The 15,290-nt window shown below is 37.0% G+C and overlaps 1 protein-coding gene across 2 annotated transcripts in view; it reads left to right on the forward strand.

Annotated features, from left to right (window-relative positions):
* The window catches only part of USP32 (ubiquitin specific peptidase 32), a 216,698-nt gene that overhangs the window by 172,065 nt on the left and 29,343 nt on the right, over positions 1 to 15,290 (forward strand). The window contains exons 16-25 of one of the 2 annotated variants that reach the window (XM_047759224.1): positions 1,256 to 1,415; positions 4,591 to 4,745; positions 6,669 to 6,750; positions 7,583 to 7,657; positions 8,382 to 8,520; positions 8,766 to 8,871; positions 10,023 to 10,196; positions 11,002 to 11,176; positions 12,149 to 12,300; positions 13,375 to 13,486. In XM_047759224.1, the coding sequence (XP_047615180.1) occupies positions 1,256 to 1,415; positions 4,591 to 4,745; positions 6,669 to 6,750; positions 7,583 to 7,657; positions 8,382 to 8,520; positions 8,766 to 8,871; positions 10,023 to 10,196; positions 11,002 to 11,176; positions 12,149 to 12,300; positions 13,375 to 13,486 (1,330 nt within the window). The remainder of the gene's footprint in view (positions 1 to 1,255; positions 1,416 to 4,590; positions 4,746 to 6,668; positions 6,751 to 7,582; positions 7,658 to 8,381; positions 8,521 to 8,765; positions 8,872 to 10,022; positions 10,197 to 11,001; positions 11,177 to 12,148; positions 12,301 to 13,374; positions 13,487 to 15,290) is intronic. The other variant, XM_047759225.1, reaches the window with a different exon arrangement.

Raw genomic sequence — 15,290 nt, forward strand, 5'->3', positions numbered from 1 at the left:
TCAATTTAGTTGGGGTTTTTGTTTGTTTGGTTTTTGCTTTTTTGTTTCGTCTTTTTAGGGCCACACCTAAGGCATATGGAGGTTCCCAGGCTAGGGGTTGAATCGTTGCTGTAGCTGCTGGCCTATGCCATAGCCACAGCAATTCCAGATCCAAGCCACACCTGCAACTTACACCATAGCTCATGGCAATGCTGGATCCTTAACCCACTGAGGGAGGCCAAGGATTGAACCTGTATCTTCATGGATGCTAGTCAGATTTGTTTCCATTGAGCCATGATGGGAACTCCTAGTTGTTTTAATTATAGGCAAAAAGAATATGAGCAGTCCAGTCATGCAGAACTTAGATGGTAAATTACTATATGCAAACATTTTTGTTCTTACTACTAATACAAGAAAGAAAAAAAAATTTTATGGCCGCACCCCATGGCATACAGAAGTATTGGGGCCAGGAATTGAACCCACATCGCAGCAGTGATAATGCCAGATGCCAGATGTTCAACCCTCTGCGCCACCAGGGAACTCCCAAGACATTTTTGTTTTTTTTTTTTTGCTTTTTAGGGCTGCACCCACGGTATATGGAGGTTCCCGGGCTAGGGGTCAAATCAGAGCTACATCCATCAGCCTACACCACAGCCACAGCAACACGGGATCCAAGCCAAGTCTGTGACCTACACCACAGCTCACGGCAACACTGGATCCTTAACCCTGATCGAGGCCAAGAATCAAACCAGCAACCTCATGGTTATTAGTCGGATTCGTTTCTGCTGCACCACAATGGGAACTCCCAAGAAATAAAATTTTAAGAAAATTCATAGAACTCTTTATTTGTATTAAAGAAATGAGGTGTTTTAAATTATGTCCACTGAGAAGATTTTGTGAAGTAATACATTCTTAAGTTCCTAGGAATATTGTAAATTGCTATATTTTGGGTGGCAGTATGACTAATATAGCTCATGATATGAATATTCCCATATGTTTTTACTTATCAATAATATTTAAGATTTTTTCCCCTTAATTTTGATATTACTTTCTTTTAAATGAAAGGGCAGAAAATATCTGCCAGGAGTACCAATCTTGGAATATGGGTCTAGGAGCAGGAGCCTGATAAACCTATGAATTTCTGTAATCTAACTGAAATATAGGCAGTGAACCTATTGAACATGAATTTCAGTTTCAAAATAAATCTCAGCAGTTAGGTAAAATTGACAAGTTTTATTTCTTCATAGTGATCACTTTATATCTTTTTAAACAATAGGTCATCAAGAATAGCAAGACAGAAACTCCAGAGCTGGAGTTATTTCCTCGATATCTTCTCTTCTTGAGACAACAGCCAGCCACTCGGACACAGCAGTCTAACATCTGGGTGAATATGGGTATGATGAGCCTGAGAATGTTTCCTCAGCATTTACCAAGAGGTAACTTAAGAATGCAGCAAGAATACCATGCATTTCCTTAAAAAAAAAAAAAAAAAAAAACTAAACTGCTCAGAGTTTGGTGCCACTGTAATAATAACACATTTTAATCTGTTTTTATACAGAATCAGTAAATCACTGTGGGGGCTTAGATCTACGGTCATGCACAAGACTAGATGGGATAGAGGCAAAATCTCAGTAGCAAACTGAGAAGGGTTGTTCCCTTTTCTGGTTTGTAAACATACAAAAATAATAAGTAGAAGTTAATTTTACATACTTTGTTTCTTTGAGAATAAACTTTCGTAAATTATGTGCTTGACCTTAAACTAGAGTCTGCCAGTCAGTGACTGATCCTTTCAACTCTACGTAATTTCTAAGAAGTAATTTCTTGTGCAATATCATCTTTTTTTGTTTGTTATTGGGGGGTTTTTTTGGTCTTGTTTCTTAACAAAACATGATGCATTTCTCATGTTCTGTCAAAGGAGCCGTTATAACATGTAGATAATACAGAGCAAAGGATATATTTTTGAAAATGAAAGTGACACATTTTTGGAGTTCCCACTGTGGCGCAGTAGGTTAAGGATTGTCTCTGTAGTTAGGCAGGTTCGATCCCCAGCCCAGCACAGTAGGTTAAGGATCTGGCCTTGCCATAGCTGTGGTGTAGGTTGCAGCTGTGGCTTGGATTCAGTCTCTTTCCTGAGAACTTGCATATGCCCCAGGCACAGCCAAAAAAAAAAGAAAGTAACACATTCTCTTTCAAAAACATCAAACCTATCAAAATGACATATAAGTAAGTTCTCATTTTAATGTAATACATGCAAAATGTTCCCTTTTGATTTCTTTGGAAGGTTAAACTTTATTGATGAGCAGAACTTGCTCTATGCTTTTGCCTAGTCAATGTTTCAAATTGTTCTTCAGCAAAAATAATGAGTTCATCCATTCACATAAAACCCCAAACTTTGTGTTAATACTCCCAGAATGTTATTATAATTAATATAACTTAAACCATAAGGACTACCTATGAACCCGAGTATCACCCCTCTTCCGAAACTTAATAAGGTTAGTTTAATATCTTCCTTAGAGGTTATATTTCAGATAATATATAGAGATTCTTACACATACTTCTTGGTAAGAATTATAGCAAAGCAGTGGCCTTTTCCTAACCAAACTTTGTCTTTGGGGAATACATTAAAATCAAGGAACAGTGAAATAAGAATCTCTCTATAACACTCTTGATTTAATTTTCCATTTGAGTAATAGTATTTGCCTTGCGTCCATGGCACCCATAGCCCATATCTTTTTCAATTCTCTTTGAAAGATAACATGAGAGGCAAGATGTGTTGTTGCGCTTTTAGTAAGTATTCTTTATGACTCTTGTGCTGATCCTAGATTTTTGCTGCTTCTGTAAATTCCACTAGATTTGTTGGTACTATTCAAAAGCACGAAATTATGTATAATAAGTGGCTTCCTGCTTAATGAGCTACGCTACAAAAACTGTCTAGAATTCAGATTTCTTATGTGGCTTAGGGACAATGGAAATTGACTTGGATACTATACTTGCACATGCTTCTGAATCCTAGAACTGGGTAGTTACTGTGCTCTAAATTTGTTCTGAATTTGAAATTTCATTTCTTACTAATTAGTTGTGAAATCAATCATTAATCATTTTGAAGTTTGTGAAAATACGCTTTCTTGCTGTAATCTTATAACTAATCCTCTGATATATAATTGAAGAAATTTACTCTTTTGTTTTCTTCTAGGGATTATCCTTTGCTTGCTAATAGTAAATGATTTGCTTTGCTGGATGTTTAAAAATTGATCAGAGTTGGATTTTGTTCTCCATAACATAGTTTTCATCTTTCTTGTTACTCAGTTTATCACAGCTGTTTGCTAGGCTCTTTTATTCCTTCTGAAGTGACAGGTATACAAACCTTTCCACAGTTACATTGACTTAAAGGTAGCCTTTTCAACAGACAGCTACGGAAGTCATTGTTAGATGATTTTTCAGCCTGTTTTAGGTGAGATAATTCTTAGCAACTCTGAAAAAGTGGATGCTGCCTCTTTTTGTACTTTCTTTGCTCTGTTTGGTAGATAAAGACTCAAAGCACATTTAATGGGAGGGAAAAAGCTAAGTTACCATGAAATGGGTGGAAAAACTACCTGGACTATAGATAATTGTACTCTCAATGGATATTATTGATGTGTTAATATCAGTATAAGTATACTGTATATTTTTGTTTTGGGTTCCTCAATGAACTATAGCCTCCTATAAGCAGAGGAGATGACCATTTTAAGCTACAGCTTTTGTCTGGGTTTTTGGCTGAACAGTTAACCAGGGTTTAGCAGATTATTTTAACAGCCTATTTTTGATTTCTTAATCTTTTGTCATTTTATCCCTCTTCTCTTTTGAAGTATGTGGTTAGACTTGATTTAGTCTTCATTCATTCCCCTTATTGCCACTCTTTTTGTTTCCACCTTGAGCCCTTCAGGAATTCAAGATTATGTCTCCTTGGTGGGGGGGGGGAGGGGGCAGGCCATATGATTTTTACCCCCTGATACTTGTCTGTACGGCAATTTTTTTTTGTCATGAGAAGTTTCTTGGCTTCACTTTAAAGCTCTGTATGGCTATGTAGCATCTCTGCCTACTTAAAATTTTAAGTAAAAATATCCCATGTAATTGTACCAGTGTGCCAGGTAACTGGGCCACTTAATGAGAGTGATGGAATTAGTAATTCAAAGACAGTTTATTTTAAGAAAGCGGATCAAGTAAATCCAATTATCTATCTCTAGAATTCAAATCCAGTCCCATTTTATCTTCTCTTTTCTTACACTGAGTTTTGATTTTGTTCTTGAGTGTGACCCAGCTGAGGCAGCCAAGATACCAGTGCTTGTTGATACTTGCCACTCTTCTTGGGACCCAAATACTGCCAGTTATTTGGACCTCTGATTTTTATTGTTCTTTCTTTCAAAGCTAAAGCTCACTCTAAGACACTTGAGTCTCTATCTTCATTTTAAAGCTTTCTCTTAAAGTTTCTTAATTTCTAAAATTATTAAATCTATAATTCTCGTTTCTCATCAATATTTCCTAAAATAGTATGATCTCTATTGCTGAGAGGAATGAATGTCTTTTTCTTTTTTATATCTGCCTTTTTCCTTATTTTGATTGCTGTGACCATAGGCAATGTACCTTCCCCGAATGCGCCATTAAAGCGGGTCTTAGCCTATACAGGCTGTTTTAGTCGAATGCAGACCATCAAGGAAATTCATGAATACCTGTCTCAGAGGCTGCGCATCAAAGAGGAAGATATGCGCCTGTGGCTATACAACAGTGAGGTAAGAGGCGTCTCAAGAATCAAGAAAAGTCCTAATTCAGTGTTAAATCCACATTTCATAATTATAGGGGGTTTTGTCTACACGAATTTCTCTGAAAACCATATCTAGGATCTCAATGAAAACTTCACTTCTAAATTACTGTATGCATACATGTATATATTTGTCACCTGAAATCCGTAACAACAGTTGATCATCACAGACAGTACCATCTTCTAAAGATGAATGGGAATTCCCGTCGTGGCGCAGTGGTTAACGAATCCGACTAGGAACCATGAGGTTGCCGGTTCAATCCCTGGCCTTGCTCAGTGGGTTAAGGATCTGGTGTTGCCGTGAGCTGTGGTGTAGGTTGCAGACGCGGCTCGGATCCCGCGTTGCTATGGCTGTGGTGTAGGCTGACAGCCATAGCTTCGATTCGACTCCTAGCCTAGGAACCTCCATGTGCCGTGAGAGCGGCCCTAGAAAAGGCAAAAAGACCAAAAAAAAAAAAAGAGAGATTATTAATATAAGGCAATTGCAAATTTTTTTTTAATGTGCATTATATGGAAGTTCCCAGGCGAGGGGTCAAATCAGAGCTGCAAATGCTGGCCTACACCACAGCCATAGCAGTGCCAGATCTGAGCCGCATCTGCAACCTACACCACCACCAACAGCAACACCATATCCTTAATCCAGTGATCAAACCCTCATCCTCATGGATATTAGTCAGGTTTGTTACCGCTGAGCCACAGGGGATCTCCAAATATCTTTATTTTTAACAAATAGAGTTTATTTGGGATTTGTTTTAAAGTAACTTATACACGTTTAAAAAAATTCAAACAAGAAGTTCCCATTGTGGCATAGCCAGTTAAGGATTCTGCATTGTCTGTGCAATAGCTTGAACTGCTGCTAAGATGCTGCTGAGGTGGGTTCAATCCCTAGCCTGGTGCAGTGGGTTAAGGATCCAGTGTTGCTGCAGCATTGGCTTAGGTTGCAACTACAGCTTGGTTTTGATCCCTGGCCTGGGAACTTCCATATGCTGTGGGTACAGCCAAAAAAAAAAAAAAAATTCAAACAATTCGAAAGTATGTAATGAAAATTCTTCCTTCCCGTCAACTTCCCATCTTCCATTCTCCTCAGAGGCAGTGCTATTATTTGCATATACATTTGTCCTAACACATGCAATATGTTTTCATTATACCCTGAGATTGGCTCATAAGTAGTTTTAACCAGTTCTCTGTTCCCTAGTTTCTTCTTTCTTATATCCTCTGGTCGCCATCAAGAGGCAGTAGAGTACAGTAAGTTAAGAGCACAACTCCTGGAGCCACATTGCCAGAGATTAAATCCTGGCTCTGAAACCTGTTAGTTGATTAACCAAGAGCAAGTCACCCTACTCTCTCTGTCACAGTTTTCTCATGAGTCAATGAGGCGAAATAATAGTATTTCCCTTAGGGTAGTTGTCAGAATTAAATAAATTAATTCCGTGAGAACTTTAGAGAGGGTGAGCATCAACAAAAATGTATAATTCTATTGCATGACATTTGGTTTTACATTTTCAATTCTTAGTAAGTGATCAAGTTTCATCTTGATCACAAGCAAATTTGCTGAATTTCCTACTAGATACTAAAGAAAATTTTCTGTAAGTTCTTCAGAAAATCTAAATCTCAATGAATTTTGGTTATGATGTGTGAGGCGTCTTTTCTAGTCTCCTCAAAATCCTGTATAACTTTTTTAAAGACATAAAGTATATGTTTATGAAGTATACATTGTCTTTCCCTCGTTTTGCACCAAAATTGTAAGTATATCTGACTATCTGTGATATGCTAAATATCTGTCACATGAGTTATGTAACTCCAAGGATGCTTTTAATTGTTACTCATTTTTATTTCTGTATTTGTTTCAAGTTTAGTAATTACATTAACAAAGTATTTCCTCCTCTGTATACAGAATTACCTCACTCTTCTGGATGATGAGGATCATAGATTGGAATATTTGAAAATCCAGGATGAGCAGCACCTGGTAATTGAAGGTATAACATGGAAGCCTGCATCTGTTATTAGATTTTTAGGGGAAGAATTTGAAGATTTAGTTACTGATAATCCATTCTATAATTTTTCTAAATGTGATTTACTCATTAAATTCTTAATGGTAAAGAAAACCCATTAAACCCTAATGTAATCCTATTGTAGAGTAACACTGTTTAGATTACTTTAAAAGAAAAACAAGTCTACATACATTCATTGGCTGGCAAAGGTGGAAACAGTGGGTAAAAACAAGTGAATTCAGTTAAAAGTTTCAAAGTCTCTTAAAATTTTCAAGCTGCCTCTTTGAGTTTGAATAAGGAGACTGACTTTCTCATAGTTAGTGGTGTAGTCTTTCACTAGTTTTCAACACTGGTCACTCACCAAGAGACTTTAACTTGTGTAAACATCCTTTACACACTGGCATGCACAGGTCATTGAAAACTTAGTGTGTCTTTTCTTATCAAGTTCATGTAACATTCCTAGCTGCCTTAGTATTAAAATGAAGAGATTACTCTGGCAGTTGTCACAATTTAAGAAAGAATTGCAATAGTTCTGATGTATTAAGTTTAAGAACTTTAATTCCTTCTATAGATGGTTGAGTATAATTTTACTTCAGGTAGGTAATTAAGGGATTAGCTTATTGATTAATTCTAACCAATAACTATGAAGTCCCCAATATAAAGAATTAGAATAGTTTCAAAGTCAATTACTAAAATTAACTTGATTTTTTTCAGCTTTTAATTCAGAAATAAGAACTCTTTCTTTCTTTTAACAGAAGAATTGAGTGCATGTGATTTGACTGCATAAGAAATTAACGTATTGTTTCTGTCTTTCCAGTTCGCAATAAAGATATGAGTTGGCCTGAAGAAATGTCCTTTATAGCAAATAGTAGTAAAATAGACAGACACAAGGGTAAGTCTCCACAGTATTATTTTTAAAGAGATTATTTTAGGAGTTCCCATTGTGGCTCAGAAGTAACAAACCTGACTAGTATCCATGAGGATGTGGGTTCGATCCCTGGCCTTTCTGCATTGCCATGAGACACGGCTTAGAACTGGCATTGCAGTGGCTGTGGTGTAGACGAGAAGCTGCAGCTGATTCGACCCCTAGCCTGGGAACCGCCATATGCTGCAGGTGTGGCCCTAAACAGCAAAAAGAAAAAAAAAAAAAAAGATTATCTTAAAATTTTTCTGTTCTTTTTTCCTCTCTCAACTATTTAGAGTGTTAACAATTTGTGGCTTTCTAGCTCAAAAGTAATTAGGCTCCCTCTTATTTTTATTTTTCTTTCTCCTTAAAGCATCAAATTTTCTATCCTCGCAGTTAAATAATTTCTACATTTCTAAAGACAATTCTAGGAGAAGATTGTTTGAACTCTAAAAAACTATCAAAAAACCGTCATAGCAATTAAAAAGAATCACTGATGCGTCTAGATTACACATGAACATAGATTATCATGACTGCCAGTGATGCTCCATGAAAAACCTCTACTTTAGCACTTTAAGACCAGATAGAGAAATAATATCTCCACTTAACCAAGTAAAAGAGTTACAAAAATCAGAGCATTGAATACAAATAACTGTTTGATCTGTGACATCTTCCCATAGCGAGCCTTCAGTTCTCATGTTGTTTGTTCCAGTTCCAACAGAAAAGGGAGCCACGGGTCTGAGTAACCTGGGAAACACATGCTTCATGAACTCAAGCATCCAGTGTGTTAGTAACACACAGCCACTGACGCAGTATTTTATCTCAGGGAGACATCTTTATGAACTCAACAGGTAATCTTCCATAAGTCATTGGCTTCTTAACTTTTATAACTTTGATGTGAACTTAATATTACCTAAATCTCCTCTGTCTTTACACTGAAGGAGAAAAGCCTTCAGCTTATTTTCCCTATTTAGCATGAAGTAAGGATAGAGTGTTATGTCTCTTATTTTGAGGTAAGAAAACAAATGCCAGGCATTTCAGTACAATTGTGACCTACAAGAATCTTTGGCAACGAGTTTTTCTCTTAAACTTCTAGGACAAATCCCATTGGTATGAAGGGGCATATGGCCAAATGTTATGGGGATTTAGTACAAGAACTTTGGAGTGGAACTCAGAAGAATGTTGCCCCATTAAAGCTTCGGGTAAGCATGTTAAAATAATATAAAGGTATTTAAGTCCTAACCAGTTGTTTAAGTAAATATTTTTCTCTACCTGTTTTTTATATTTAGCCTTTTAGTTTAATTTTATGTTTATGGGTCCTTCACAAGGCTCATAAACTGGATGCTAGATACTTTCACGTGCTCATGTACTTTCAAAATGCTGCTATGGAAGTAGTGAATAGAAAAAGATCAAAAGTACAGTCTCTTTGTGATGTTACTCATCTTACTAATCTATCAAGTATCGCACTTGTTTATACAGGAAACCTATCTCTTTTAGTCCTTCCCTATTAGCAGTATTCTACCTGCTAAATAGACTTGCGTCTAATTAATGATACTCAGTACATTTTTAACACTGCTAAGATAATTAGTTCCCTTTGTAGAGTTTAAAAAAAAAACAGCATAAAGAAAGAATGTAATTAATGGACACAATTTTAACATTAATATCATCCATAGTGAATTTTAGTTAAGATCGTTTTTTATCTTTAAAAGCAAGGCAAAAGCTCTTTAGGTTAGAAATACTCCTAATTGCTAAAAATTTGGCTACTTAGCACTTACCAGCCTAATAATTTTGTGTTTATTAACTCATTTAATATTCTAAATGGCCCTATAATATAAAGTAATGCTATTATTCCCATTTTATGGCTCAGGAAACTAAGGCTCATAGCAGTTAAATAGATTGTCCAAGGTTGCAAGCTAGTTAGTAAGTCTTCATAGTTAAATATGAGGCTGTTCTGCTTCTAATAATAAAACTAGGATACAACAAGACCAGAAAACTGTAAAAGAAAACATTGCAACAGGGAATCTTCCAATGTGAGCAAACACAATTTTAATATTTCCGTCTTATCTGTCTTAAATAGCATCCGTGTACCTAAAGAACTATTTGCCTACATGATACTAAGCTAGGACACAGTATTGCCTATGCGACTTTTTTTTTTTCTTCATTGGGAGAGGTCATCATTTGGGATTAAGAGTCAAAAGATTTTATAATTATCCAAAATAGATTTGCTGGAATAGAGACATTCTAAATGCTATACTATTTACCTTCTTCCAAGCCTCTGATTGAGTTATGGGCATGTTCCTTATAAATTTTATGAGCTAGAACATGATGAGTTTGATTCCTCTTTTATTTATAGTGGACCATAGCAAAATATGCTCCCAGGTTTAATGGATTCCAGCAACAAGACTCCCAAGAACTTCTGGCTTTTCTCTTGGATGGTCTTCATGAAGATCTCAACAGAGTCCATGAGAAGCCCTATGTGGAACTGAAGGACAGTGATGGACGACCAGACTGGGAAGTAGCTGCAGAGGTTTGTCGGTTTTGAGTTTCTCATGTAAACCGTAGATAATGTTCTGACCACAAATGTCTGTTGCCCATCTTAAATGCTTAACTAAACTATTCTGTGCTCAGAATTGTACTGTGAGAATGAAGGAATTTGTATTTCTCCACTTACTTCTTGTGCAATAAGGCCAACACAAAGCATCTTTAATGACTATAGAAAAATGTTTCCTTTTCACTTTGTAAATTCTGGAGAGAGGATGTAGGAATAATCATTCAGTAGAACTTTAGGAGTCCCAATGATTGCTAAAGTAATGTGTATAGTGACCAATAGGCATGTCTTACCTGCTTTTTAATGGACAAAGAACTTTAATACTCATCATTGCTAGCATCAAGAGCGAAGGAAAAAAATAGGATTTTCCATCTGAATTTAATATGGTATAGGCAGAGCAGAAAGAATCACATTTTATTCAAATACTAGTTTTCTTTACTATCTCAGTAGGCAATACATTTTAAATTACATATCTGACGTGAAAATTTGTAGGCAGAAAGCTTTTACTCTTTAAGTGAAGATTAAGGATTCTATTCTTGACATTTAAATATAGTATTATTGAGGAGTTCTCTGGTGGTGCAGTGGGTTAAGGATCGGGCATTGTCACTGCAGCACCATGGGTTCTCTCCCTGGCCTAGAAACTTACACATGCTATAGGTGCGGCAAAAAAAAAAAAGAAAAGAAAAATCTAATATATTTAACCATTTTCTTTGAATTTGTGGAGAAATATTTACCTTTTGAATTCAGGGGGATAAAAATATTCTCTCATCTTTTTTCTTGGTAGGCATGGGACAACCATCTGAGGAGAAACAAATCAATTGTTGTGGATTTGTTCCATGGGCAGCTAAGGTCCCAAGTCAAATGCAAAACATGTGGACATATAAGTGTCCGATTTGACCCTTTCAATTTTTTGTCTTTGCCACTACCAATGGACAGCTATATGCACTTAGAGATAACAGGTAAGTCAAAGGTTCCAAAAAAATTGTTTTATTCCATTGTCTTTTGGCTTTATTCAGGCATCCTGAATTTGTAAGTATAGTCATTTGCTTACAGTGTGTTCTTGTAAAGGTTGGCAGTCAGCATGTTATAATTTAGCAATCTAATTTCAGGCATGATTTAAAGTTTGAAAGACTTGGAACATGGGTTTATTTTTGTGCCCATTGAGTCCTCTATTAGTTTCAAACATAGCAGAAGTTTTCTTTAAAATCTTGCAGGAGTGTCTGTCAAGGCACAGTGGAAACTAATCTGACTAGGAACCATGAGGTTACAGGTTTGATCCCTGGCCTTGCTCAGTGGGTTAAGGATCTGGCGTTGCCGTGAGCTATGGTATGGGTTGCAGATGCAGCTTGGATCTGGCGTTGCAGTGGTCCTGACGTAGGCCGGCAGCAACAGCTCTGTAGACCCTAGCCTGGGAACCTCCATATGCTGCAGGTGCAGCCCTAAAAAGACAAAAAAAAATCTTGAAGGAGTTCCTGTTGTGGCTTATCAGATTAAGAATCAGAGTGATGTTCATGAGGATGCAGATTTGATCCCTTGCCTCACTTAGTGGGTTAAAGGATCCGGCATTGCTCTGAACCACTATGTAGGCCGCAGATGCGGCTGGGATCTCGTGTTGCTACCACTGTGGCATAGGCCTGCAGCTGCAGCTCCAATTCAACTCCTAGCCTGGGAACTTCCATATGCCACAGGTGCGGCCCTAAAAAAATAAAATAAAATCTTGCAAAGCCACTCACACTTCTGTATCAGATGAATATTCAAAAGATAGTGGTTTCATTCAATATTATTCATAATACCATTAGTTATAGTGTTTACATATACAGTATAAATTCTAGACTGAAATTTTTGTTACTTCCAAATTATACACACTCATAGAGTGTAAAACTTTCAATGAAACTTGATTTTACTGATAAAAGATCTTTTCTCTTTACTAGTTATTAAGTTGGATGGTACTACCCCTGTACGATATGGACTAAGACTGAATATGGATGAAAAGTACACAGGTTTAAAAAAACAGCTGAGCGATCTCTGTGGACTTAAATCAGAACAAATCCTCCTTGCAGAAGTACATGGTTCTAATATAAAGGTGATATTAACTGTTCTCTCTAGGAAACCCTTGATTCCATCCTTTGAAGATCAGTTTTCTCAATTAATTATTATGTTAAATGACCAAGAGAGATGGTAAAATACAACAAAAACTGGAAAAAGAATTGTCATTTTTATTTTATTTTTTTATTACTAAAAAATTTTCATTTTTAAAACTAGAAGAAACTTTAAAAGGGTTGTCCACCAGAGTAAAAGATTAATAATGATGGTGATTTTTTTTTTTTTTTAAGACGGGAAATAGGAGTTCCTGTTGTGGCGCAGTGGTTAACGAATCCAACTAGGAACCATGAGGTTGCAGGTTCGATCCCTGGCCTTGCTCAGTGGGTTAAGGATCCCACGTTGCCGTGAGCTGTGGTGTAGGTCGTAGACACGGCTCGGATCCTGCGTTGCTGTGGCTCTGGCGTAGGCCGGCGGCTACAGCTCTGATTAGACCCCTAGCCTGGGAACCCCCATATGCCGAGGGAGCAGCCCTAGAAATGGCAAAAAAAACAAAAAAAAGTATTTTATGTATTTATGAATGCGTGCTTTTAGTACTTCTTTGTGAATGTATGTATCTGGCCTTTCAACACACTAGGAAATTAGAGAGTAAAGACAAAGTGACACGAATCACGTTCTTCCTACATGCCAAAAGAAACAAGCAATTTAATAAATATATAGCCTACCCTAAGTTGAGCTCCTTTCATTGGTATTATTTATAGTTATCTTTGAGATTTCTGGAAAAAAACCCACCTCTTTGACATTTTTCAAATGTAATGCAGAAATGAGATCTCTGTGGGATTTGGGGTTTAGATTCTTAAAATGAAGGATCAAACTTAAGAAATCAGTTATACACAACAGCCTTCCTATAGAAGGGGATAATCATTTTGTCAGTAAGGTTAGTTTTCATTTAGTTTATGAAGCTTTCATCTTTTAGTTATTTTAGGAAAATTATTCAGACATCTTGTTTGTTTCATTAGAGAAGGCATCTAAGGCATTTCCTTCATATATATCAGAGGATGATTCTCCTTTTTATCTAAAACATCTCCCCCTTCTCATTTTTCCTTTTTTTCCATAGAATTTCCCTCAGGACAACCAGAAAGTACGACTCTCAGTGAGTGGATTTTTGTGTGCATTTGAAATTCCCATCCCTGGATCTCCAATTTCAGCTTCTAGTCCAGTACAGACAGGTAAGACAGAGCTAGAGCTCCTTTTTATGATTTCAACTTTGTGTAGTGATCTAAAAGTTGTCATCCTTTTTATATTTGTTTAGGCTGAAAATATTAGAGCAAAAGAATTTTGGAGCTTGAAGAAAACCTTGGTGATCATTTATTTCAAATGCCTCATTTTGTAAATGGGGAATCTGAAATTCAGAGATCCTGAGTGACTAAATTAGGTAGCTACCAGCTAAATATACCATTGGAATGCAAATTTCTTTTAACTTTTTTACTAATACTAACATGGTAAGGCATGTTATGAGAAGAATGTACTATCAGAAAACAAAACAATAAATATGACCAAAAAAAAAGAATCCGTTTATCTGGTATTATTTATCTTTATACTATTGGTAATTAGGTTCATTCTCTAACTATAAAGCGCTTCAAAGAGAATGAGGCTCCTCTCATTGACACTCATTAGATAGTACTAATGATGAGTTGGTGGATGATAAATACTATTGCTTTAGTATTTATATCATCACTGTCCAATAGAACTCTCTGCAATGATGAAAAATTTCTGTTATCTTTGCCATGCAGTACAGTATCCACTAGTCACATGGACCGTTTAGCACTTGAATTGTGGCTAGTGAAACTGAGAAAATATACTTTCAATTTAATTTTAATTTAAAAAGCAACCTCTCGGAGTTCCCGTCATGGCTCAGTGGTTAACAGATCTGACTAGGAACGATGAGGTTGCGGGTTCGATCCCTGGCCTCACTCAGTAGGTTGGGGATCCAGCGTTGCTGCAAGCTGTGGTGTAGGCTGCAGATGCGGCTTGGATCCCGCATTGCTGTGGCTGTGGCATAGACCAGGCAGCTGCAGATCTGATTAGACCTCTAGCCTGGGAACCTCCATATGTGGGTACAGCCCTCAAAAAGACTAACTAACTAAATAAATAAAAAGCAACATCTTTCTTGTAACAAATGTCTCACTCTGGTGGGAAGGTGTTGCTGATGGGGAAGGCTGTGCAGGTGTGAGGGAAAGCAGCAGATGGGAAATTGACACCTTGCTCTTTCTTTGCTCTGAATCTAAAATCTACTCTAAAAAATAGTCTTTTGGAGTTCCTGTTGTGGCTCAGTGGAAACGATTCCAACTAGGAGCCATGAGGTTGCAGGTTTGATCCCTGGCCTCGCTCAGTGGGTTAAGGATCCAGCATTGCCCTGAGCTGTGGTGTAGATCGAACATGCGGCTCAGATCTGGCGTTGCTGTGGCTGTGGTGTAGGCCAGTGGCTACAGCTCCAATTAGACCCCTAGCCTGGGAATCTCCATATGTCGTGGGTGCGGCCCTCAAAAAACAAAAAGACAAAAAAATAAAAAATAATTTTAAAAAAATAGTCTTTTTAAAAAATTAGGAGTTCCCTGGTGGCCTAGCAGGTTAAGGATCTGGCATTGTCACTCCTATGGTACTGGTTTGATCCCTGACCTAGGAATTTCTGCATGCCACAGGCACAGCCAAAAAACACAGTTTTTTTAAAATAACCAACATCTGGCTAGGGACTACTGTCTTAGAATATTTTTAGAGGTATGGAAAAATGAATTTTTTAGAGGAGCAGAAAAAGAAAAGCAGAGCTATTTTTGTTTCACAACGTGGTACTGATAAAGATTGTTACGAAAATTCTACTTACTCTTTGCAGCAGTTATTCTTTTTCTTTTTCTTTTTTTCTTTTTTTTTTGTTTTGTCTTTTCTTTTTCTAGAATCGCTCCCACCGCATACGGAGGTTCCCAGGCTAGGGGTTGAATCGGAGCTGTAGTCACTGGCCTACACCGCAGCCACAGC

The sequence above is a fragment of the Phacochoerus africanus genome, chromosome 14, assembly GCF_016906955.1.
Source record: "Phacochoerus africanus isolate WHEZ1 chromosome 14, ROS_Pafr_v1, whole genome shotgun sequence".
NCBI classification, from domain to species: Eukaryota; Metazoa; Chordata; class Mammalia; order Artiodactyla; family Suidae; genus Phacochoerus; species Phacochoerus africanus.